Below are 23,179 nucleotides of genomic sequence, written 5' to 3'. Positions count from 1 at the left end.
GAGGAAAGCTTGAAACAGTCAGCTAAATGCTTAACGGGAAGGGACTGATAGGTTTTTGGGTCCTTCGGCTTGGAGTCATACCATGTTTGCAGCCATGCGATGCTTGGGGCTTGACCAGGTCTTTCAAAGATTTGGCTAGGGCTGGACTGAGAGTGGCACAGCTCCTTCGAGGTGGCATGAGCTGGAGGCCTGCGAGAGGGAAGCCAGAAGGCTGCAGCTCGTCCAGCTGGCGAAAGGGGCTGAAGCACAGGGAGCTGGTGCGTGTTCCCTGCCAACCGCTGTGGTATTCAAAGACCTGTTGAGCCTTATTTCTTGGACACCTGTCTGACAAAAACCTTGCTTGAGTCATTTACTGTAATGTCATACCCTGAGGCCACTGAAGAAGTGTTTAATTTGAAATTGAATATAATTGGAGCAGTTGGCCTTGTTGCAGTAACAATGATTTTTGGCATGACATTCGGCATGTTTCTTTGCTGTGCTATCCACCAAAAACAGAGAACTGCTCCAAGAGCTACAAGCCCAAGAACTGCTGCACTATAAATCTGATTTCTTTGCACAGCAGTTTTTATAGAAGGGCATGAAGGAGGGAGCATCCATTGAATTAGTATCACTGTGAGACTCTCAGATACGGTGGTGAGACACCACAGAATGGTTTCCCCAGCAGGTGGTGGAGCAGCTGTCCCTGCTAGGACAGAAGCTCCAACACAGACCCAGGTTCAGGTAAGGGATGCAGCCCTCCAAGCCCCAGGCTCCAGTGAGTGCCTGGGACTTCTCTGTGGTGCCAGGAGAAAAGGCCCTCTGTCCAGCAGGAGATGTGTGTTCCTCTTGGAGGACCTGTGCCACCAAGTGGAGGGATTTCAGAAGGAAGTGAGCAGGCTGTGCAGCGTCGGAGATGAAGGAAGGTAGGATCTTCTCTGAGACAAAGCAGCTTGAAGGGCTCCCAATCCCACCTGAAGCAGAGAAGTGGGCAGTGTCCACCCCTAATATTAAGGTAAGTGCAACCTCTGGAGAAGGTGAAGGATGGAAACTTCTGACTTCTTGGTAAGAGGAAGGCTCCTGCTCCCCCTAAGGACTTACGACTACAAAATAAGTTCACCTCCCTCAAGACTGAAGAGCAGCCAGCCACCGCAATACCTGCTGGAGCGACAACAGAGCAGAACATAAGCAATCCTGGAGGTTCCTGGAGCGTACTGACAATACATTCCTCCTTCAAGTGACAAAGGAGCCAATGAGAAGAGATGCTCTGCTGGACCTCATACCAGCAGTGAGGGGCTTGTTGGTGATGTGAAGGTAACAGCAGCTTTGGCTGCAGTGACCGTGAGATGGTGGAGTTCAGCGTCCTGAGGGGAAAAAATAGGGTAAAAAGAAAGCTAGCACCCTGGATTTCAGGAGAGCAGACTGGCCTCTTCAGAGATCTTGGGGTCTTCAAAGAGCACCGATGAGTGCGGAGGCAACTGGCAAGTGCCATTGTGAGGCCACTCTCAATAATCTTTGATTGATCATCATGACTGGGAAAAGTGACTAAAGACTAAAGGAAAGTAAATGTCACTTCTGCCTTTAAGAAGGGCAAGAAGGAGGAGCCAGGGAGCTCCAGTCAGCCCCATCTCTATCCCTAGGAAGGTGATGGAGCTGCTAATCCTGGAAACTATTCCCAGGCACACGAACAACAAGAAAATCATCAGGAATAGTCAGCAAGTCTATTCACCTTTCACCAAGGCAAAGTCATGGTTGACCAACTTGATAAAACTTCTACAATGAAATGACTGGCTTTGTAGATGAGGGGAGCAGATATTGTCTACCTGGACTTCAGGAAGGCTTTGGCACTGTGTCCCACAAGATCCTCATAGATAAGCTACTGAAGCAGGGGCTGAATGAGCAGACAGTGAGGTGGATTGAAAACTGGCTGAATGGCTGGGCCCAGAGAGTGGCAGCACAAAGTCTAGTTGGAGGCCAGTAACTAGCAGCGTAACCCAGGTGTCACTAGTGGGTCCGGTCTTGTTTAACATCTTCATTAATGAGCTGGATGGTGAGGCAGGGCATGCCCTCAGCAAGTTTGCTGATGACACAAAACTGGGAGGAACGGCTGATAAACCAGAAGGTCCAGCTGCCGTCCAGAGGGACCTTGAGAGGCTGGAGAAACAGGCTAATGGGAACTTCCTGAAGTTCAACAAGACGTTCCAAGCGCCGCACCTGGGGAGGAACCATCTTATGGACCAGGATATGCTGGTGGCCACTCAACTGGAAAGCAGCTTGGCAGAAAAGGACGTGCAGGTCGTGGTGGATACCAAACTGGACGTGAGTCAGCCATGTAAGCTTTGCTACAAAGAAGGCTAATGGTGACCTGGGCTGCATTTGGCAAAGTGTTGCCAGCAGGCTGAGGGGGGTGATCGTAGCCCCCTGCTCAGCGCTGGTGAGGCCACACTTGGTGAGCTGGGCTTCCTGGTAAGAGAGACGTGGACATGTTGGAGATTGTCCAGTGAAGGGCCACCAAGATGATTAAAGGACTGGAATATCTCACACATGAGGAAGGATGGAGAGTGGGGACTGTTTATTAGCCTGGATCAGTGAAGGCGCAGGGGAATGTCATCCATGTCTATCAATACCTGAAGGGAAGGTGCAAAGAAGATGGCGCCCAGGCTCTTTCCAGTGGCGCCCAGGACCGGACCAGAGGCAACGGGCACACACCGAAAGGCAGCAGGGTCCCTCTGAACATTGGGAAACACGTTTTCCCAGAGGACAACTGCGCACTGGGCCAGGTTGCCCAGAGGGGTTGTGGGGTCTCCAGCCTTGGCAATACTCAAGAGTGAGGTGGTCACCAGGTTGGCAACCTGGCCGGGCAGGGAGGCTGGCCCAGCTGGCCTCCAGAGGCGGGGGAGCGAAGCTGCCCTGAGAGAGAAGTTTTTGCAGGTGATGAAGCGGGGCGGCAGCTGAGGGGCGAGGGCAGCGCGGCGGCTCCGTGGGCCGCGGGCAGCTGAGGAACGGTCGGAGGACGCGCGTTAAGGGTCCTCGGCGCGGGGTCCGTCCTGTCAGGGCCGCCCTGCCCCCGCTGCCAGGGAGCGGCCTTCCCGCGGGGCCGCGCTCCTGCCCCCCGCCCGGCTGAGAGGGGCGTCGCCGGGGGGTGCGGCGGCTCCCGCCTTCCCGCCGCGGGGGCTGATCACCCACCGCCGCGCAAGCAGCCGCGCCGCCGGCACTCGTTGTGGGCGCCGGCGCTGCCCGGGCCCTGCAGCCGGGGTGAGGGGGGCGGGCCGGGCACCGGCGGCTCGGCAGACAGACATTAGGGGCACATCACCGGCCGCGCCCCGCCTCTGCCCCGGCCGCTCCGTCTGCGCACCCGGCGGGCGGTTAGGACACCCCCCCGCCGCTTCCCCCGCCCCCGGAGCGACGGGCAGCGGCGGCGGGCGGAGGCGGCGCCAGGCGGCGGGATGCAGTGCGGGGCCGGGCGGCGGGCGTGCGCGGCGGCGAGGGGCAGAGCCCGGCGGGCGGCGGGGCGGCCCCGCTCCCCGTGAAGAGGCGGCGCGGCAGGGCAGCGGCCGCCGCCATGCAGCCGTTGCACCGGGCCCCGGCGTTGCTGCTGCTTCTGGCCGCCGGTGAGTGAAGGCTGGTGGGGCGGGGGTCGCCGCCATCCCCGTGGGATGGGGTGGGCCGGCTGACGGGACCCCCCGCGGCGGGGCCGGGCAGTGGGTGGATGTCCGTCCCCTCCCTGGGCGCCGGAGCGCCCCGAGCGCCAGGACCGCCGGCGGGAGGCGCGTCTGCTCCCCCCCCGACCCCCCAACCTCGGAGGACGATGACCCGCGGTGGGCCCAATGCCTCAGGACACCGGGACCCCCGAGGGAGGCAGGTCCTCATAACCCCCACCCTCCCCCCGCAAGCACCGTTGATCCCCTGGGCTACCGGGACCTGCGTCGGGTCGCCGTCGCCCACCCCGGAGCTCCCTCTGGGTACCGGGCAGTGCCCCCCCCCCGGGCATCGGAGCCCTCTGCAGCGTCCGGTCTCTGCCCCGGGACCCCCGCCGGGGGGTGGCAGGGGACCCCGGCGCTGATGCACGTGGGGACCGGGGCTCACCGGGGTCGGGGGGGGGGACGACGCAGCGCTGCTCCCTGCCGGGTCCCGCACGCCGCGGCCGGCGCTTTCGGGGCGCGGGCGGGATGGACGTGGCCCGGGACGGCGGGGTGGACCCTGCTACGGCGGCGTTGCCCCCGAACCGCCTTCCCTTGCGCTGGTGGCTTGTCTGGCGTCGCGGTGGTTTTGCTAACTACCGCGAAACTGGCACAAAGGAAGGGGGAACCGCAAATTGCGCCGCGTTTCCCCAAGAGCCTCCTTTTGAAATTTGGAGGAGAGGTAGGGTGCCAGGGAAAGGCAATTAAGTGCAGGAATAACGATGCTCGGAATAGCTGTGAAGGTTCTGCTTCTATTTTTAAACAGTCTGGGGAAATTTCCCAACAAAGGGATCCCCCCAAAGACCCGTGAGGCTGAGAGTGCCTTCTTCCTCCCTACCCCCGTCCCTTTTGTACAGAAATGTGAGTGTGGAACAGGAGTTTCGAACTGGGCCATTTGAAGAGTGGGGGAGTCTTTGTCTTGAGTCATTCTGGCAGGGAGGGAAGGGCTGATTTCCCAACCAGTCACTGTCTTCCAGCACAACCGAGCTGTGATACGGTGACATCCAGGCCCCTGGCACATCTCTCTTATTACCCCAATCTCCCAAAAACGTTCATGGGGGAGTGTGTCATCCGTGGAGCCACTCCGTCCGTGAGCTCTATGCGCAGTGCCTCGCCCCTGTCATTTAGGGCTCCGTAAAGAGAAGGGATAAAGCCTTTTAGGTTTGCAAACAATAGTGAGCTTAAAGAACAAAATGGATCAGAAACCTGTTGGGGTTTTGTGCCAATACTCTGTGGCACAGAAGCAATAAGCCTTTCCAGAGCTGAAGGAGGGAGCCAGTTTTGTGGCTTTCTCCAGGCAGGTTGTCCACATTAGGCAGAACGTCGGGCAAGGCTGGCAAAGGTCCTTTAGCCAAGTGTTAGCAGGAGATCCGTGCCCCAAATTCAGCCAGACCTCCATCTCCTCCACGGAGCAGGGCAAGGCACGTGTGGGGAGCTGCTGTATTCCCACCCTGCTGGCGAGGGTTGGCTCCATCCCCTTCGCTTGAAAGCTGCATTTAGTCTGTGTAGGAGGGAGATGGACCTCATGGTGGTTGTAAAATCCGGTGGCCAAAAGGACCGCAGCCGATACTGATGTGCTGAGGTGTGTTTTGTATTCTGCTGAGGCTGCTGGAAACTTTCTAGTATTGGTGCCCAGCTGGTGATGACATGGAGGATTTGGGTCCTTGGCTTTCCCTGTGATCCCCTCTGCTGCCCTAGCAGGGAGAGGTGTAGGGGCAGGAGGTGGGCAGCAGCTCGGAGGGACAGCTCAGTTCCTAATCTAGTGAAACTGGTAATCCTGGTGGGTTGTGGCATCTCTGGGGGGTTGGACTCAGTTGGCCAGGCATCTCTGGACACCTGGACTCCTACCTAAATGAGAAGTCAGGAGTGGAGATGCAGACTGCTGGGAATTTATAAATCAAGGTTTTGGTTAGTAGCTTTGCTCAGCAGTTCAGGATCGGTTCCAGTCTGGAATAATTCAGTGTACTCTTGCTCCTCCAGTTCCACAGCACAAGAATAGTTAATACCTGAGGGAGAGCTGGAGGGACTGAGTGCAAATCCCTGTGTACTTCCCAGGATCAGGAGCCTCTGTAGACCTGCGGGATGGGCTGGAACAGGATGTGCGCCTCATCAGGGTCCCATCAGGCTGCTGGGCAGCACAGGTCTGCTGGCAGAGCGTGGAAACCTCTCTCCAGGCTCTAGGGTATCTGAGCCCTTTTGTTTTCACAAGTAGGAAAATGATGTGGTTAAAAGCAGGGGGAGAAAGGAGGGAATTGGTCTCTTCCCTCTTCTTGTCTTCCCAGGTGCTTGTCTGCATGTGGGCTATTTAAGGGTTGGTTTTTCCCCCCCTCCTCCTTCTGCCTGCTTAGAAAATTCCTTGTTAGCGTTGTGTGAACGAGCCTGAGATGAGGGAATATAAATCAGGATGGATGAACGTTCCCTGTAGTCAGTTTTTCCTTGGTCTCTTCAGTGCCATAAGGAAATGTTCATTTAATTATAGGCATCAGGGGTAGAAATAACTATATTAAGCCCTCAAGGGGAAGCTGCCGGTGATGAGCTGCAGATCAGAGTGCACAAAAGTGTTTTTTTTTCCACTCACTCAGCGTGGGAAGAAGCCCTGGCATTTTGTGGGTACCTGAGTGAGCAGCGGCAGCCCTGCTGCAGAGCCCAGGGGAGAGGGGCTGCAGGGAAGGTCCATCATGGCCCGCAGCTGGTGGTCGGGTGAGCTTGTTTCCCGTTCTTGCTGGCTGTTGAAACACGTAATCCCACAAGAATGGAGAGAGGCTATTTGTCAGCCACACGAGCGCAGCCTGCACAGAGGCAAAGCAAACACTTGCGTTGGTTTGTTCAGAGGGCCAGGGATGCTGGCAAGGAAGGTACGCCCTGCTGGGGCTCGGATCAGCCCCCCTTCATCCCTGTGCCTTAGTTAACAGGGTTAACTTAGTTAACAGCTTAACGGTGGTTAAGCCCCACTGTGGTTACTGGGGCTTGGATATACATTTTTGTTTTGTGGCTAAGTTTTTACTGTTGGGAAAGCAGCTTTGCAGCCCTCCTTCTGTATGACAACTGCAGCCGCTCTCGGCTTTTCCTGTCCTGCCTGCTGTGTTGTGAAGGCAGTCAGGACCCGTAGGTGTGCCCTGGGACTGCCAAGCCTTTGCATGAGCTATTTTGCCAGGATGCCTGAGGTGGTTTGGCGAGCAGAGCCTGCTGCGTGGCATGCCAGCATGTGGCAGGGTGGTCATCACTGCTCTGCTGCAGGGGCTGGAGCAGAGCATAACCATTTTGTGCTCTGTGAGTTTTAGAGACTTTTGGAGGTATAAAAGGCTTCTGTTATTTTGACGGGCAGCTCTGTCTCAAGGGAAGTCCTTCCTGCATCTGTGGTAGTGCTTGCTCTGCCCAGGTGGGGAGGCTTTGAAGATGAAGCAGCCACGAGCCTTTATTTGGTGTGCTGGAAATCAGACCGAGCGCCGTTGGGTACACGGTCCAGGTTGGGACAGAGCAAGAAGAGGAAGCACAGGCCTGGTGAGGTGATTTTTAGCAGGCAGATGAAAATGCTTTGGACCTGCAAGAGGGCAAAGGAATCTGTGGGCTGCGGTTTTTTTAGATCAGTGACTTTCATCCTGTGGTCTGTTAACCCCTGGGGGCCTGTGGGCTGTTTGAGGAGGAATATGAAAGGTAACCAAGGAAAGAAATTTCACTTCTGCTGTATGCAACTGTCTACCCGACGCTGTTTCCCCAGGGGCTCCATCTCCTCCCGCCCTGAGCTGGGAGCTGCCACTGTTGATAGCAAGAAGCGTGGAGGAGAGCAGACGTTGCAGCAGCAGAGGAGGGAGGTGTGAAGGCTACCAGACGATCTGGGGAGGGAGCGAAGGCAAACAGTCTGGGAGACTGAAACCAGGCAGGATTGTGACTCTCGGCATGAATGGTTGAGCGAAGGGAGAAGGACAAACAGGCTTGTCTGAGTTGCCATGACCTGCTTGCATGGAGTCTTTTCTGTGGAGGTGGGTGGTGGTGCCCAGAACAGTCCTGATGTTACTGATCGTGTCAGGAGAACCGACTCATCTCAGCGGTGGGCTGAGGATGCCCAGCACCCCTGGAGGTCAGGCCTATGGTGCACGTGTGCTGACAAAGGGCACGTCTGCAATTATCTGCAAAAGCAGGTCCATCTTCTGGCAGTGCCTTGCCATCTCCCGTGGATGTACCTGGGTCTGCGTGCTATAGATGTTCTCTGCTGAAATGCCAAGGGACCAAATGCTGATAGTCCTTCGCAAGGTAGCGCCCACTCAGTACATGCAGACATGCACACCCTGTAGCCTGGTGTTTGAGCTCTCTGACTGTGCTATCTGTGAAGATCTGTAAAAGCTTAAAGATGCTGGCACAGCTAGTGTGCTCTAGAGTCTCCCACTGAAGAGTTGCCCCATTGCAAGGGCTTCTTCAGTTGTGCCTTGTCCCTCTTGTTGGTGCAAGTTGGTGTGTTTGTTCCCCACACACCCGAGTGCTTTTCCCATTGCTTTGCACTGGGACCATGGAAAGGTGGATGGTTAGAGGGACGCTTGGTGAGGGACCTGGCTGGGGGCAGTACCAGAGGAGGATGGCAGTCTGATCTTGTTGTCTGAAACCTTAATTGGAAATTATCTCAGAGATGGGGACCTGGCTGGGTTTGTAAGTGGTGTGGTGTGGCATGGGAAAGCATCAGTAAAGCCATGAGTGAGCTGGACTGAGAGAGGTCTCTTAGGTGGACTGTCACAGCACGGTATGGTCTGTAACTCTGAATTAGCACCAAAAGGACTTGGTCTGATAGGCGGTCATCCCATATGCTTCCTTGTGCAAGCTGTTGAGGGTCTGAGGTGCAGATATTCCAGGTGAGCATGGGGCAACCAGCTGGGACATGCCTCCATTGAACAACATTTTCTTCTCTTCCTCCACTGTCTACAGTTGGGATCCTTTTTTGCTATTTCAGTTACTTTGTGTTTGGTTATGTTCTGGAAGTGGTTTGTGCCCTTGGCTGTTCTGCCCTGGGGCCATGCTCCCCGGCTTTTCCAGGTGGTGATCTGGGAGGGGGGAAATATCCCTGGCAGATGCTTCCCTCATCTGGTCATTGTATTTCTGTCCTAACTCATTATCAGTAAATGACCCATTCCTGACCCAGCTCTCCAAGGAAATAACATTGTTGGGTAGCTCCTGGGTTTGAGGTGGGCTTGAAAGGAAGGTCAATGGTAGCGGGGCCAGATGGATGTTGTTGCAGCTGCTGCGTTGGCAATACTGAGATGCTCTGACCCCCCTGGTACCCATTGTGTAACTGCCCTTGGGAGGTGTTGTACAGGCTCTGCTAGTCGGTGGTGAGAGACAGGTAAGTCAGAGCGTGTCTTCAGGTGAGTGCTTTTCCCTTCAGCAGGCTGATCCTGCCTCTGTGGCACTGGAGAGGTAAAACCGACCTTCAGCTGGGTAGACTGAGGGGCACACCAGCCCCTCTACAGGTCAGGCCACTGTGATGGCATCTAAGGGGTGTTTGTGTGTTGCTTTGGAGAGAAAATTGAGGGTTTCTTTGTTGTTAATTAAAAAGCAAGACAATTTTAAAGGCTGACACAGTCACAGCCAGATTCCATTTCATGTCCCCAAATCCCTCCTCTCATTTCAGCTGGATACAGGAACGACTTCTTTCCTTTTTCATTTCTAGTCCTATTCAGTAGGCCAGTTGGAAGCTTTTAAACAGCTGCCCTGTCCCGTGGAGGGGTGGCTTGCCTTGTGGCAAAGGGATAAAGTGGTTCTTGGTCAGCTAATGCAGAAAATACTTTGGGGTTCCTTTAGAATTGTTTAGAAATGTGAAACTGCCCTTATTCGCAGCAGTTTGGGAGGGAGATGACAGATGTTCTTTCCTCAGTTTTTTTGTTGTCTCTTTTTCCTGCTGTTGAGTGAAACTCCCCCATCTGCCTTGTCTGGGGCTGTTGCATCAAATCCTCTGCTGAGCTGAACAGAGTAAGCTTCACCACTTTGACTCAGAACAGTTTTCGGAGGGGCCAGTGGTGTCAGCAACTGGCAAACTCATTTCATCTGTGTATCCTCCTGGCTGGCTTTTTTCCAGCGGCCTTAGAGAGGTAACGCTGCAGTATTATCCGCTGCTGTTGAAATCTCCCTGTTCTGCTCCTGATAGAGGTGAAGCACCTTTTACAAGGTCAGTGTTACCTCCACGTGCCACCTTGGTGGGTGCTGGCAGCCAGCACAGGAGCTCCCGTGCCGATTTTGGCGAGCGCGCTCTGCCTTTGTTCCCGCTCCCCCCTCCACCTACCTCTCCTACTTTCTCTCCTTTCTCGCCCCTCCTCTGCCTGATCTGGGGAGGGTTTTTCCTCCTCTGCTCACAGCCCTGCTGTTTCCGCGAAGGCTGGCTGCCCTTTTTAGCATGCAGAGCCTCATCTCCTCCAGGTTACGCAGAGGTGCCGCAAAAATAGAAATGAGAGACAAACACCCCATTGAAGCAGCTGGCAAGCCCTGGCTCCGTTCCCTGCTCCCTCCCATCTATGGTTGCAGGGCTTTTATTCGTTTGTGTTTCTTTATTCCTGTCGCTTGATCTGCCTTTTAGAATACAAAATTGGGAGACTGATGGCTGATAGAAGTCATCTAATCCCCGTGCCCCATCCTAGGAGGAAAACAGCTAGCCACCGATGTCTTGGGCATTAGATTTCCTCTCTTGGCTGTGCTCCCCTGCCTCCCCGCTCAGCTTGTGCTTTGATTCTTTCTTTGCCTTGGAGTTGACAGCTGCGTTCAGCTCCTTTATGAGATGCTTGGAAGAGAGGAGTAAGGTGGCAAATCTTGGGGGTGCTCTTTGGCACCCCACACCTTTGTTTTTGCTGCTGGTGCAGAAGGCATGAAGCGATGTCAGGATGCTGTCTGGAGAGGTACCGGTTTGTACACTGGTGCAATGGTGCCGTTAGCCCTGTGGCACTCTGGTGCTGGCACGGAGGGTTCCCCTAGGCCAGCCTCTGCATCCTGTACGCGTGGGTCAGGCCCCAAGGTGTGGTCTTACTCCAGATCCACCCCAGGAGAAACCTGCCTTGCTCAGGCTCTGTCTATTACTGACTTATTCTTAGGGATGAAGTGGTGTAGCTTTATCTTGGGCTGAGGAGAGCAGAGCATCCCAGCAAACAAGATAATGCAGCTTAGGGGTTTTAACTGGGTAAACACTTCAGAGTTAAATGAGGGTAAACGAACTCCCGGGATCTGAGTTTCCCACATGGATGGGATTAGCCTTCTGGGTGCCCAGGTTCACCTGCCACAGAGACGTCTGCTGTAGAGGTGGTGGGATGGGCTGTGGCTGAGCTCTGGAGGCAGCCCAAACGGGGTGTAGCGATGGAAACGGAGAGGCTGGAGCCCCTCTTTGGAGCTGGTGCAGAGTTACATTTTGAGGCTTTTCCTGCCTGGCTGGGAGAACCAGGATGGGAATTGAAGTGCCTTGGCTTTCCAGCCACGCTGTATCACCACATCTCTGCTAGTGGGAGTCAGAGGAAACTGAGGCATTGGGGTGGATAAAGAGCTGGCGTAAGGTCCAGGTAGTCAGTTGCAGTCCCAACTACACCAGATTTTCCATGAGGCCTTGGACCTGCCGTGGTCTCTCCCCATCCTTCTGCTTCCCTTTTCTGGATAATTTTGAGAATGATGTTCCCTTTCTCCCCCTCACTGCTGTCTCTCATGTTTGCTTAAGCCGTAAGGTCCTCAAGACAAGTGCTCTCCAGTGGGCTGCATGGGGCTCAGCAGCGCTCTTCATCAGTGATGCATGTGTCCTGTGTCAGCCTGGGTAAGCCCAGAGTAGGCATCATCATGCTGGAGCCTGGTGAGCATCGCTGAATCTGCACGGGGGCTGACCTGCCCGGGTCTCTCCAGGTCTGTGCTCGTGCACAAGACACGTGCGAATTTTCATTTCCAGTCGTGCACTTTGCTGTGCGTGCGCAGCTTACGGGGAGCCGGCCCATCCCCAGGGATGCCCAGAGGCGCTTTGGTTGGCTCCGTGATGCTGCAGTAGCTTCCTTCCCCTTTGATACTCTGCCTCTGTTGCCGTTCCCTTTCTGTTGCTGCGCTGGCCTCAGCTGATCTTGCCCTGGATCAATAGAACAAAATAAACGAGATTGAGAAGTGCTGAAGCCTGGCCCAAGTGTATATGGGAAAGAGTAACCAATATTGGATTTTGCTCAGTTCAGAGAATTGTGGAAGAAGGTGGAGAGGGTCAGAGCAAGCAGAAGGCTTGAGAAATGCGTTTCTGGCTTGCAGCGTTCCTAGGGCAGGTTTGGTAGTCAGCCTGGCAAGCAAGCAGCAACTCCCAAACTTTTTGTGCTAACAAGCTGATGTTTTCAGTGAAAGCACAAGGGCCAGCCCATCTGCCATTGCCCCACAGCTTGTCTTGGCACTTGCCCTGGTTGAATTTGTCCTTCTGGGGCGTGGAGTTGTAGGACATAGTGGTGGGAAGGAACCTCGGGAGGCTGCCTAGTCTGTGCCCTTGCCTGAAGGCAGTTCAGCTCTGCTTAAATCATTTCAGGCCACGTGTATCCAAATCTGCATGCAGCATCCAGGTGATGTCTCAGCAGTGCTTTGTAAAATCTCTCTATTTCTAATATTTCAGGACTGTGCAAGCTTTTTCACATCTGCATTCCAGTGATATCTCAGAGCTGTTTCTAACACTGGAGTTTCTCCGCTTAAGACATTTCTAATGAATGGTTTCCTATCTTTATAAGAAATGTTTGGTGCTAGTTCTCAAGGTGGTGACTTACCACTTTGTACTACTCTTTTTCATAATATTTCTGTTGTTTTCATTGTCAAGATCACCTAGCTGTACCAACAGTCTCTGCAGTGAGGATGTCTCCTCGGTTTGTGTCCTTGGATAATTTCATTATCATGTTCTTCATTTTTATTCCAAGGTCACTTAGGAAAATGTTAAAGAACAGCAGATCCAAGGACAGACTTTCAGGAATCCCACTAATAGCCTCCCTCCAGCACAAGCCTCTGTCATTTTTTGTATAGCCAGTGCCTTACAGCTGCCTTACAGTTTTCCTGCTAATCGGTGTCTTTTCTTGCCTCTCTTGTAATTCTGCATGAGGCACTATATCAGATATTTTACTGAAGTCCAGATGGATTAGATCTGCTGCATTTCTCTTGTCGAGAAGATCAGTTGTCAAAGAAAAATACCAAATTAGTCTTCATTTCAGCTTATTCAATTAGTTCAGTTCAGCGACTAGTTCATTAAGAATTTAGAAACTGAGCATGAGCTGAGAAAGCGGGAAAACTTGTCCTTATTTCTTTTAATCTATGAATAAAAATCAGCTGTGAGGGGATGAGATCTTCTAGTTTTAATGTGCTGAAGAACAGAGGGCTAGGAAGCATTTGGTTCAGTTCACCCAAATTAGTTACTTTGCTTGCTTAACAAAGCTGTTTTAAATGGAAAACATATTTTGGTAATCTCATTTTTTTCCTTATGTCGCCATATTTATCATGATATTTATCGGCTGAATAAAGCCAAGTTCCAGGTGCTGTTTTTTTGCATTTTGATGGAAATTTGACATGCATGTGAATGAGCCTTGACACAAATCACAATTAAACTCTCATCTAGGAATCGAGAAGTGTCAGTCAAACCTTCTAATTGATGAAATAGAAATAACAAGGATGTAATTGTTGAAAGAAAAGTGTAAAATGCAACCTGCCTCCCTGCTTCATGTTAGGTACATGTTTGCTATTGGTACATTTTAATTCTTACCTGTGACAGCCAGCCCGCCCTTAAGAAAGCAAAAAATGTGAATGCAAAATAAAGTTCAAATCAATGACTTAAATCAGCAGGCTGGAAATCTATTTTTAAAAGATGATTAATATTGGTGATGTAAATAATTTTGGTTTAAATCAGTCGCCCTGCATATAATATAGCTGCAAATTAGGAGCACTAGGGTGTGCAAACGATCTTGCCTGGATGACAGTCGGACTTCACAGGGCCAGATTTTCGTGACTTAAGTATAAGACATTTCACCTTCTTTCCAGGATGGGTGACTAACAAGGCACCCGTCCTTCTGAAGAGGCAAAAAAAACTCAGAGAGGGTGAACTGTCATGGCCCCATTGAAGAGAGGTGTCCCTGGGCTGGATGGCTGCTTGGCACCAACTCCTGGGTGTAAATCCTCCTCTTCATGGTTTGTGGGTGTTTCCCAGAATTCCCAGATTTTTCTCATCAGTTGAGAGCACAGCCCATCTGAGGGGCAGGTGACCCTGAAGAAGGCAGGTGTGTGCAACAGGTTGGTTTGGTAGGAATGGGCTGCAAGGGGAAGACAAGCCCAGTGGTTGTCAGTCCTACCTGTAATATGGATTTACTGTCATTATACAGGGACCTTGTGCCTCTGCCTTGCCTCCTCGGAGGAGCCAACCACTGATGGCCTCACGTCAACTTCCATGTTGGAGTTTGCCATGATGTCCCACCTGGAGGCTCTGAATTCCCATGAGCAAACCAGCCGAGAGGCTGCAGAGCCTGATCTTGCCCCTGGCTCTCTGCATGCTGCCCCAGGATCAGGCTTCGCCAGCGAGGAGAATGAGGAGTCCAAGATCTTACAGCCCCCGCAGTACTTCTGGGAAGATGGGGGAGAGCTCAACGACTCCAGCCTGGACTTGGGACCGGCAACAGGTAGGTTACTTTTGCCCCATTCTCCCTGCCTGCTCTGCAGGGACTCTGGGGAGGTGGGAGGATGCAGGGATCTGTCTTAGTGCTTTGAAACAACTCTCGCTAAGAGGGCCTGAGATTAAACGTCAGCTCTATTTTCTCACCTCAGTGCCTGATGTGTCCCCAGAGAACCCTGAGCAAGCACGGGCTTTAGAAACCAAGTTACAGCTTAGCCTTTATTCCTGAGCTGCTATGACCTAGGAAAAGTATTGTCTCCACCTAGTTTCCCACTTTGTGGTCTTCTTTCTCTCCTTCTCCCTATTACGCTCTCCGTTCCTTCTTTCTGTTGCTGCCAATTAAGCACAACCCGAGTCTGAAGACACCAGCTCAATGATCAAGTCCATCTTGGGGTTTGAGTCAAAGCTGAGTTCCCTGGGCCAAGTTCTGGATTCCTCACTCTGACTTTAGTGGGGATTTGGCCCAATAGAAGGCAGCAGGTTTTCTCCCCGGGGCAGCTGTCCTGGTGCCTACCCTGTCCTGCCTGCTTCCTGGGGAGTCATGGCCAAAAAGAGTTCTGTTGGCATTTGACCTTGCTTTCCTCTGTGGAGTGTTTTTTTGAGACCACTGAGGGGACCCAGCGGTCTCCCCCTGAGCCCCTCACTGGCTTTGAGATGCTGTCAGGGAGCGGGATGGGAGGAAGGAGGAGGAGGAGTGTTGCAGGGTTTCCGGTAGCTTAGGAGATTATTGCACATGCTCCTGCTCTTAAGTGTCATGTGGGGCATGTATTAAGTGTTACCCCGGGGCCAGGCTTCAGTCTTATCCCTCCTCCTTATCCAGTGTTGCTGCCTCCCTCTCAGCAGGTCTGACCGAGCTCTGCAGTTAGAAGGCACAAGTCTTGTTTCATCTTCACTCCGATTTCTGTGACCTTAAGAAAGACCTGTGCTCGCAGAGGGCTGAGGGCTGCCCACTGGGGCACAGCACACACCATGCAGGGCAAGAGCCATCCCAGCTTAGGTCTCCAAAGCCCTTTGCTCACTAACACTGCTGCTAAAGTCATCTGGCCGTGCTCTTGCTGCCCTGCAGCTCGTGTGGCCCCCCAGGCACTTGCAGGCCTGGCTGCGGGGAAGCTGTACAGATGCCGCCCCCGCAGCGATGCTGGGGGCGGATGGTGCGTGTTCCTGTCAGCACATCCTTGGGACATGCTCTGGCATACCCGCTCTCACGTGCTGGCAGCGTGCTCAGCGGTGCTTTTATTTGTGTGCCAGCAGGCACCTGCATGTACTCACAGATCTGGACGTGACTTGGAGAACAGCATGTGCTTGTGCATTGAGAGAGAGATGCACTGGGTACCGAACCCAGCCTCGCCTCTTGCACGTGCCTTGCCCCATTTGTATGCAGAACACACTCATCTCTTCTTCCGTTCTTGCCTGCAGTGCTTTCCTCCATGAACAGATGTGCTCTTTCAGCTGTCCTTTACATGTACCCTGTCCTATCCGCTGCCCAGCTAACCGATTCTGTGCTTCCAAGCACGGTTTTTTCCCCCCTGACCGTTGCTGTGTCCAGAGCTCGTGTCTTGGTGGCATTTCAGAACCCTGGTTAATAGAACAGTTTGAATTATTCAAGAGCTGGGAGCACATTTCTACTTAAAATTTAATTAGAAACCTGCTGTGTGTCATTTTACAATAAAGGATGTTGTAATAGCATACCTAAATTGGGCAGCCTTCTCCTGTCATGCGAAGCCTGTGCATGAGATGCACACAACCAATGGATCTTACATGCTGCATGTGTGACAGATGCCATGTGATACCTTGTGGGACAATGTGATGACGTCTGTTAGGTTATTTTCAATGTATAGATTCATTAAACAGTTTCAAACAGGTGCTGTTTAAGACAAAAAAGTTTATGGTGTAAGTTTTCCTTATGTGGGGTTTTTCTCCAAATGACAGTGTAGCCCAGCACAGCTGATGGTTCTGTCCCAGGCACAGATTTGAGATCCTGTATCTATAAAGGCACAAAATGAGATTGTTACACCACTAGAGAGAAGATTCCCCACAATGAAAGGAGACCTGTGCTGGCTTCTTTCTATGTTTGGCATAAAGAAATTGGGCCTGAAATCGGTGGTCTTCTTGCAGATAAGTCACATCTCCTGAGATGTCAAAGCTGTATTAGTCATCTGTCCTTTTTTTTTTTATGTTCTTCTGAAGTCTGTGTGGGGAGACTCCTCTGCAGCTTTGAGACTGTAAGAGACAAAAAGTAATAACTATCTGCAGCTGCTGCTTTTTTTTTTAAGTGCTCTCAAACATCCTTTAAATATATTTCTGGAAAACATGTGGCATTTAGGGCCACCTGTTAGTCTATTAGAAAGTGAGAACAAACTCCCACTAGCAGAGCACAGCTCAGCCTGGGGCTCTGACTCTCCTGAATAACGTGCTTTTGCTGACTTATGCTACGGAACAGTAAATCTATATTGACATCAGTGAGCACCAGCCTGTGGAAGGACCCTCACATTTGTCTCTTTCTGTCTGAGGGTGCACAGAAGTGCACGCTTGCATGTGTGCTAACCTATGCGCAGCTGCTACCCAGTGGAGCTGCATCTGGAAGGGATGGATTAGGTTTAATGGGAACGTGGATGCCGTATCCTTACAGAAAGCAGCAGCGTGTGACTCATACTTCAGCCAAGAGGCAAGTCAGTGAAGCTGTGAACCTATTACTTCTGCATCCTGCTGCCTTCAGGCTTCTAGGGAACCTGGAAGATTCTCAGGTTGTAGTTTGGGTTTGGCTGCTTTGTTTCATCTTTGGTATCAAATCGGTTTGAGCCACAGATCAACCCTCAAGATAGTGGCCCTGCAGGGACTCGCATCTGGCCCTTCTTCCCACCTTCCTCATCTTGTTTTGCCTGGAAGCTTCCAATCCCCCCACATTTCCTACTGTCACACTGGATTTCCAGGGCAACAGATGCAACATCTCTTCTAGCTTTAGGGCTAGAAGACAGGACTCATTAGGACTGCAGGTCCCTTTGAATCCCTGATTTTTAGTGGAAGAGTTATCTGGTGTATCTGTCTTGGAGTGCTCCCTGGTTTGCACCTCTTGGTGTTCTCCTTTGGCTGAGAGTGCAGTGCCCCATGAAGTCTCTGGGTTGAGGCAGCCTAATCATTAATTGCTGGAAGTGCAAGCTCCCAAAAACTGATGCAAGACTTGTGAATGCCTGGGGAATGAAGGCACTTAGTCCCTCCGCCCTTGCCCAACAGCTGAGCCTCCAAGGACTGGAGTGCATCTTCACATCTTCCAGTGTGGTGGTGGGCTTCCATGAAGCTTGCTTTGTTACAGCTAGGGTCTGCTTTTTTAGCTCCAGGGTTGTGCCTTTGAAGGTGAAGAGACCAAGGCATGACAGTGCTGGGAGCTATCAAATCTGGTCTTCGGGGTTGGCGATTCACTAGGATGGCATGTGGTGCTTTGTGGGGGGCGGAATTGTAATCTTTTAATTATTCATAGTAATTGGTAGAAGAGATTCCCAGGAGAGCTAGGATGAGGGACAGCAGGACAGAAAAGTTAAAGGACTGTATTCAAAGACAAAGAAGTTTTCTGGCTGGCTGATGGAATAAAGTATCTTCCACCCCCAACTTTTCTGATGGTGAGGTTCAGTTCCTTCCATGGTGAATTACTTGTCCCTGGCCAGAAGGATCCCAGTGTGTCTCAGCCTTACTGAAATCTGCTGCATCTTCATCCAGACTGACAGCAAATCTGCAGTTCTTAATACCATCTTCAACCCAAACATTAATGAAATGAAGCACCTGGTAAAGACCGTCTGCATAAGAAGCTTAGCACTGAGCAGCTCCCTGCCTGAGCTCAGCTCCTGGGATGCCTCTTGTTTACGCCCGGGTTTAGTGTACACTGACACATTAGGGGATCTGTCTTGGGACAAGCCATCTCAACCGAGGCATTGCAGTGACGGAGGGTTTCTCTGAGCATAGTGTTATTTTGGTGCTGCTGTCCCTGACCGGCTCTGTGTTTGGGTGAGGGTGGCTTATTTTAGCCTTATTGCAGTTCACACACTGAGCAGAAAAAAGGCATGGGGATGTTGGGAACAGCTGCAGTGCTGGGTGTCCAGTCTCTACCTGAAGCAAATTCTAAGTGTAATGAGACCGAACCACTTAGTTACCCTGAGTCTCTTTTGTGTGTGTGGGCCCGTCTTGGAGTTGCAGATAGTAACCTCTAGCAATTCGGGAAGATTAGGATATTAGCCCCAACTGGCTAAATTCCAGCACCAGTAATTGCATTTTGCCTCTTCAAAATCCCCCTGCAGTTTCAATCAGATGGAGTACGTCTTTTTGCAGTAAGCCTTACTGCACTGTACTGCAAAATGGTGAACAGATACTACCCTCAGACCTGGCTGCGTTTTAAGTCGTGAGTAGAGTGCACCTTGCGCTTCTCAGGGTTGGCAGATGCATTAGCATGAACGGTCCTGTCAGGCTGCGTTGTTGTGGTGGGAGCCCAGGAATGTTCTTGTCTTTATTACAGTGCCTTCTAGTTATGAGTAATTCAATCACTGGTTAACATGATCTTCCCATTTAATCCAATAAAGACCTTATGGTCAGGTTATGCGTTCTAAGAGCAATGAGGGTCACCCTTTTTCTGAGCTGTCACAGTTGCTTTAAACAGCTAATAGTGGCAAGTACAGGGTAGGGAACCTTGTAGGGCGGTAGCTGAAACCAGCTCTTCTGAACGGAGGAGAGGCAGAAATGTAGTTAATTAAATGTCTGTCTGGGGAATTGTGCTTTGGCACAGGGCCAAGTCTTGGCCCATCTAGCATCAGGGAAGTTTCAGTATTGCTTTCAGAGGAAGCAGGACATCACCTAAATGGCGGCTCTTTGCGGAGGTTTGGAGCTCATGTTCACCTCTCCCAGGGCAAAGGAAGTGAATCTGTGCAACCCAGACCTGGGTCTGCTGGGAGGTGCAAAGGGCAGGACTTGGAGTGACGGAAGGCTGTGCAAGATGGTTTCTTTAGCAAATAGTGCCTGAGGGTCTTTGCAAGAGTGCTTGGAAGGGAAAAGGGGGGGCGGCTGAGGGAGGCAAAGACAGCTGGATGCTGCAATATGAGTAATACCACTACTGATGGAAAGCATTAAGGGGCATAGCTAAGGATGTGGTGGCAAAGAGGTGAGGTGGAGGTGTGGAATTTCGTGTCGGTGAACCAGACTCCCAAGGGGATGGTGTGACTGAGAAGCTCTGGGAGAGTACATGACATGGAGCTGTGGCTGCTGGCTATGTTCATCTGGTCCATCGCTGCTAGGCTGTTAATCAGGGATGCTGGGATAGTTTTGTGGCTCCAGCAGACAGTTCTCCTCAGTTGTCTCTCTCTGTGATCAGGCTGGCTCCTTATGGCTTGGCTGCTCTTGTTTGTGGCTGGAAGGGGTACCTGGCACATGCCACCTCCGTGTGTGGCCGCAAGTTCCTCTTGTGCTCCGACATATTGCTGATCTTGGTGGGAGACTTCCAGAGAGCAGACCCTGGCAGGGAAGGAGCTGATGGTGTGTACCGTTATTGCCTCCTCCCTTCTCCGGCACCCTTCTTTTTGGCAGTGCTCTGCTTCCTTGCTGAAATTAAATCAGCCTGATGAATCTGGCATTGCAGCCAGCCCCATGCTACCTGTCTCCTTTAACAGAAGACCCTGCCCCACTTCTGCACAGGTTACCTGAGTCTGCCTGGCCTCTCTGTTCCATGGTTGCTGTTTCTCTCCACAAAAGCTGGTGGAGGTGGGGGTGGATAGCACCAGCACAGGGAGGTGGGAGGGTCTGCAGGTGCAATTCCATGTGCCCAGGATATGGGAGCCAGGTTTAGAGGGTCTTCTGAAGGTAGAGGACAGCCAGGTGGGCTGGTGGGTTGTAGGATCTAGAAGACCAGTTGCTGAAGGAGAACTGCTACATGGATGTTGGAAGGAGCCACTGAAAATGGGACATGGCCTTTGAGTTCCCTTAGGGCTGGGGCAAAGGGGAATCGAGGGAAATGCTGAAAAGACTCTTAGAATGGGGAAGCTCTTAGCTCTGCGTGGCACAGGTGAGTGATGGAAACCAGCTTGCCTGGAAGGAGCCTTGGGAAGAAGATGCTGGGATCACACCAAGGAGATGGACAGGGTGCAAAAATTCCTTCACATCGTAGAAGAGGGATGTAAAAGAAAATGAGTGCCTTAAAGAGACCTGATCTTGAGAAGTGGACGTCCTTGGTAGTGAGGCAGTAGGAGCTGTTTCCAGACAGAGACTAAGTGTCTAGCTGGGAAGTCTAGAAGGAGAATTAACTCACTATCCCTGAACCTCCGAACCTCAAGTGATTGAAGCCTTGTGGGAACTGGGTTGTATGGAGAGCTCCTTGTTTTAACGAGCACAAACCAGCACAACTCTGACCAGAACACCTCAAGTTTCACTGTTTGTGTGAGTCTGAATAACAGCCCTTGCAAGACTTGAGGCAAGTTGAGGTTAAAATCAGTGGGGTCTTATGAACCAGGTGGGAGAAGGATGCTCCCAGCTTAGCATGCAGGATAGTGGAGACACTGGTGGCAAATGGAGATGTTAACTCAATTAGTAGTGAGTGTCAGGATTCCTGTGTCTGCTTCTACCTTGTTGATTTGTTGGCCCAGAGAAGCAGCTCAGATTTCAGTCTTTGGCTGCCTTTTAAGACAGAAGCTTGCTGGGAGAGAGTGGGATGGGTTCTCCCTGAGCTTCCATCTCCCAGGAGAGATGGCAGAGGTGGCAGTCCCTCCGGCATCCTTAGATCTTGGTGGTGGAAAGGCAGCATGGCTGTACTGTGCAGGGCTTTCCTCTGCAGGAGCTAGCTTATCTGTGACAGAGCACCTTAAGGAAAGGTTGAATGTGTGACTTCAAAGGAGAGCTGACAGGCCAGGAGCATTTCTAGTTCCCACGGGACAAACCTCATGCTGCTTTCTCCTGGCTTGTTTTTCTGCTGTGCCCATCTGCCAGTTCTTGCTCTTCTCCACGTGGGCAGAGGGGCAGGGAAGAGAGTAGGTGCAGAGGAGTCGAGAATAGCTGAGAGTGTCTTTAGGCAAAGGAGATGGCAGATTGAATCACTGGTCCTTGAAAATAACATTTCATCTGACAGGGCCTTGTTTCAAGGGGCAAACCCCTCACTTTTCACCCACAGCATGTCAGGGCAGGCAGGGTTCCTGTTGCGGTTAGTGTTTTTTGTGCAAACCCTGAGTATCCCTGCAGCAGGAGGAGCAGCAGAGCCCCGGGACCTTCACCATCTGTCTGAAGAGGGTCCCGACCTCATGCCCTCAATCCTGTGGTCTTGTGGCTGTTCCTGCTGCTAACCACCATCCGTCCGGCAAGGCAGTGACGGTGGCCGTGGACCCTGGGATGTGTAGCTGTTGGTAAGGGTCTTCATGAAGACCAGCGCCAGGCAGCAGAGAGGAGATGGTTTCTGTTTGTGTGGGCTGCTGCTCATTGCCCTTACCAGCCTCCTTGACCTCTGAGGGACTCGCCAGGTGGGGGCTGTTGCATAGCAAAAAATCTTTTAATCCCCAGGGTTCTTGGCTAGAGTGTCAGTCAGGATGGGTGCTCTCTGTTGAAACAGAGTGGCAAAGCGGACATTGCTTCTGCCTGTGGTGGTCAGTAGATCTCAGTGGCCTGTTTGCAGCCAGAATTGGGAGACAGTTACCACATCACAACTCGCAAGGTCAGCAGCTGGATCATGCTTGTCTTTGGGCAGCATCTGGAGGGTGTTACTTGACAGCATGAAGGGAGTGAGCTGTGCATTAGGGAAGCCACTTGCCAGCTGGACAGGAGCATCTTTGCACCTCCTGCTCAGGGTGGAGGGAGCAGTGGTGTTCTCCGTGCAGGAGGGATGGGGAAGAGCGTGCAGGAGCAGCATGGGCGCTCCTGGTTGCCAGGGCGTATCCAAGGCAATAGATGTGTTTGCTGACATGGCCCCTTCTGCCTGGGAGCTCGCACCCACTCTGGCAGCAGCAAGCGATGGATTGGAGTCAGGGATGCGTGGAGATTCCTTGTGCAGATCTCCTCTGTAAGGCATCCAGACAGCTGCTGCCCACTGTGCTCAGTGGAGCATCCGCTTTGGCAGGCAGGAGAGGAGATGGGGGTCTTGGGGATTTCAGACAGTCACTTACTTCGTAACAATAACCACAGGTGGGTCAGGGTGCTCGTTTCTGGCTGCAGAGGGATTGTCTTCCCTTTCTCAGTCAGAATAGGTGCTGTGCTTGTCTTGGGGGAGAAAAGGAGTTCATTGGGGTGGAAACTCCTGAAACGGAGCCCCTTGGGTACAGGCAGTTTCTCAAGAAAGATGAAGATTGATTTGTGCCTGTCGCTGAGCTTAACATGTCTGATACTCTCCTTATCCTGGGATCCCAGCTCCTTTCTGGGCTTCCAGAAGAAACCGCTGCCTGCTCTGACCTTACATTTGTGAGGTGCATCTTCTCCTTCAGCATCTACATTTGTCTAGCAACGTGCATGCATGGTCAGAGCCACAGAACAACCAGGGGCTGTGCGGGAGGGAGGGCAGTTAGATCCAGCTCCTGCTTCCCTGCGGCAGCTCTTCCTTAGTGACACGGGAGTCTCAAAATGCAGATGTTTGTGGGGTGACTGTTCTGCTGTGAAATGCTGTACAAACTGAAGTTCTGCATTTCAAAGATGCCCAGGTTGATTCGGGTTTTGGTGGTATTGGGTGTGCCAGGTTTGCTGTGCTTTTGTTTCTCTTCCCTAGTATTTCCCCTTTAGTTCGTGGCTGACTGCTGCTACCACCCTCTATCTTTCTGAATCCCATCTGAAACAAATCTTTCTGTCCCAGCCTGATTGCTAACACTCATGACCTCACCTTTAACAGTTTTGACACCTGGCATCTTTTTTATTGTTGTCTGTGAAAATGCCTCAGATGACAGAAAGGAGTGGAGAGAATGAACGT

General features: G+C 52.1%; 1 protein-coding gene across 1 annotated transcript in view; it reads left to right on the top strand.

Moving 5' to 3' along the window:
• The first annotated feature begins 713 nt into the window (after positions 1–713).
• The window catches only part of PODXL2 (podocalyxin like 2), a 36,022-nt gene continuing 13,556 nt past the window's right edge, over positions 714–23,179 (top strand). Inside the window, exons 1-2 of the mRNA XM_080385404.1 lie at positions 714–3,587; positions 13,985–14,278. Coding sequence (XP_080241530.1) covers positions 3,539–3,587; positions 13,985–14,278 — 343 coding nt within the window. The 5' untranslated portion in view covers positions 714–3,538. The remainder of the gene's footprint in view (positions 3,588–13,984; positions 14,279–23,179) is intronic.

The sequence above is a fragment of the Falco punctatus genome, assembly GCF_963210335.1.
Source record: "Falco punctatus genome assembly, chromosome: 4".
Classification (NCBI taxonomy): Eukaryota; Metazoa; Chordata; class Aves; order Falconiformes; family Falconidae; genus Falco; species Falco punctatus.
This window is presented reverse-complemented; position numbering and strand designations above follow the sequence as displayed.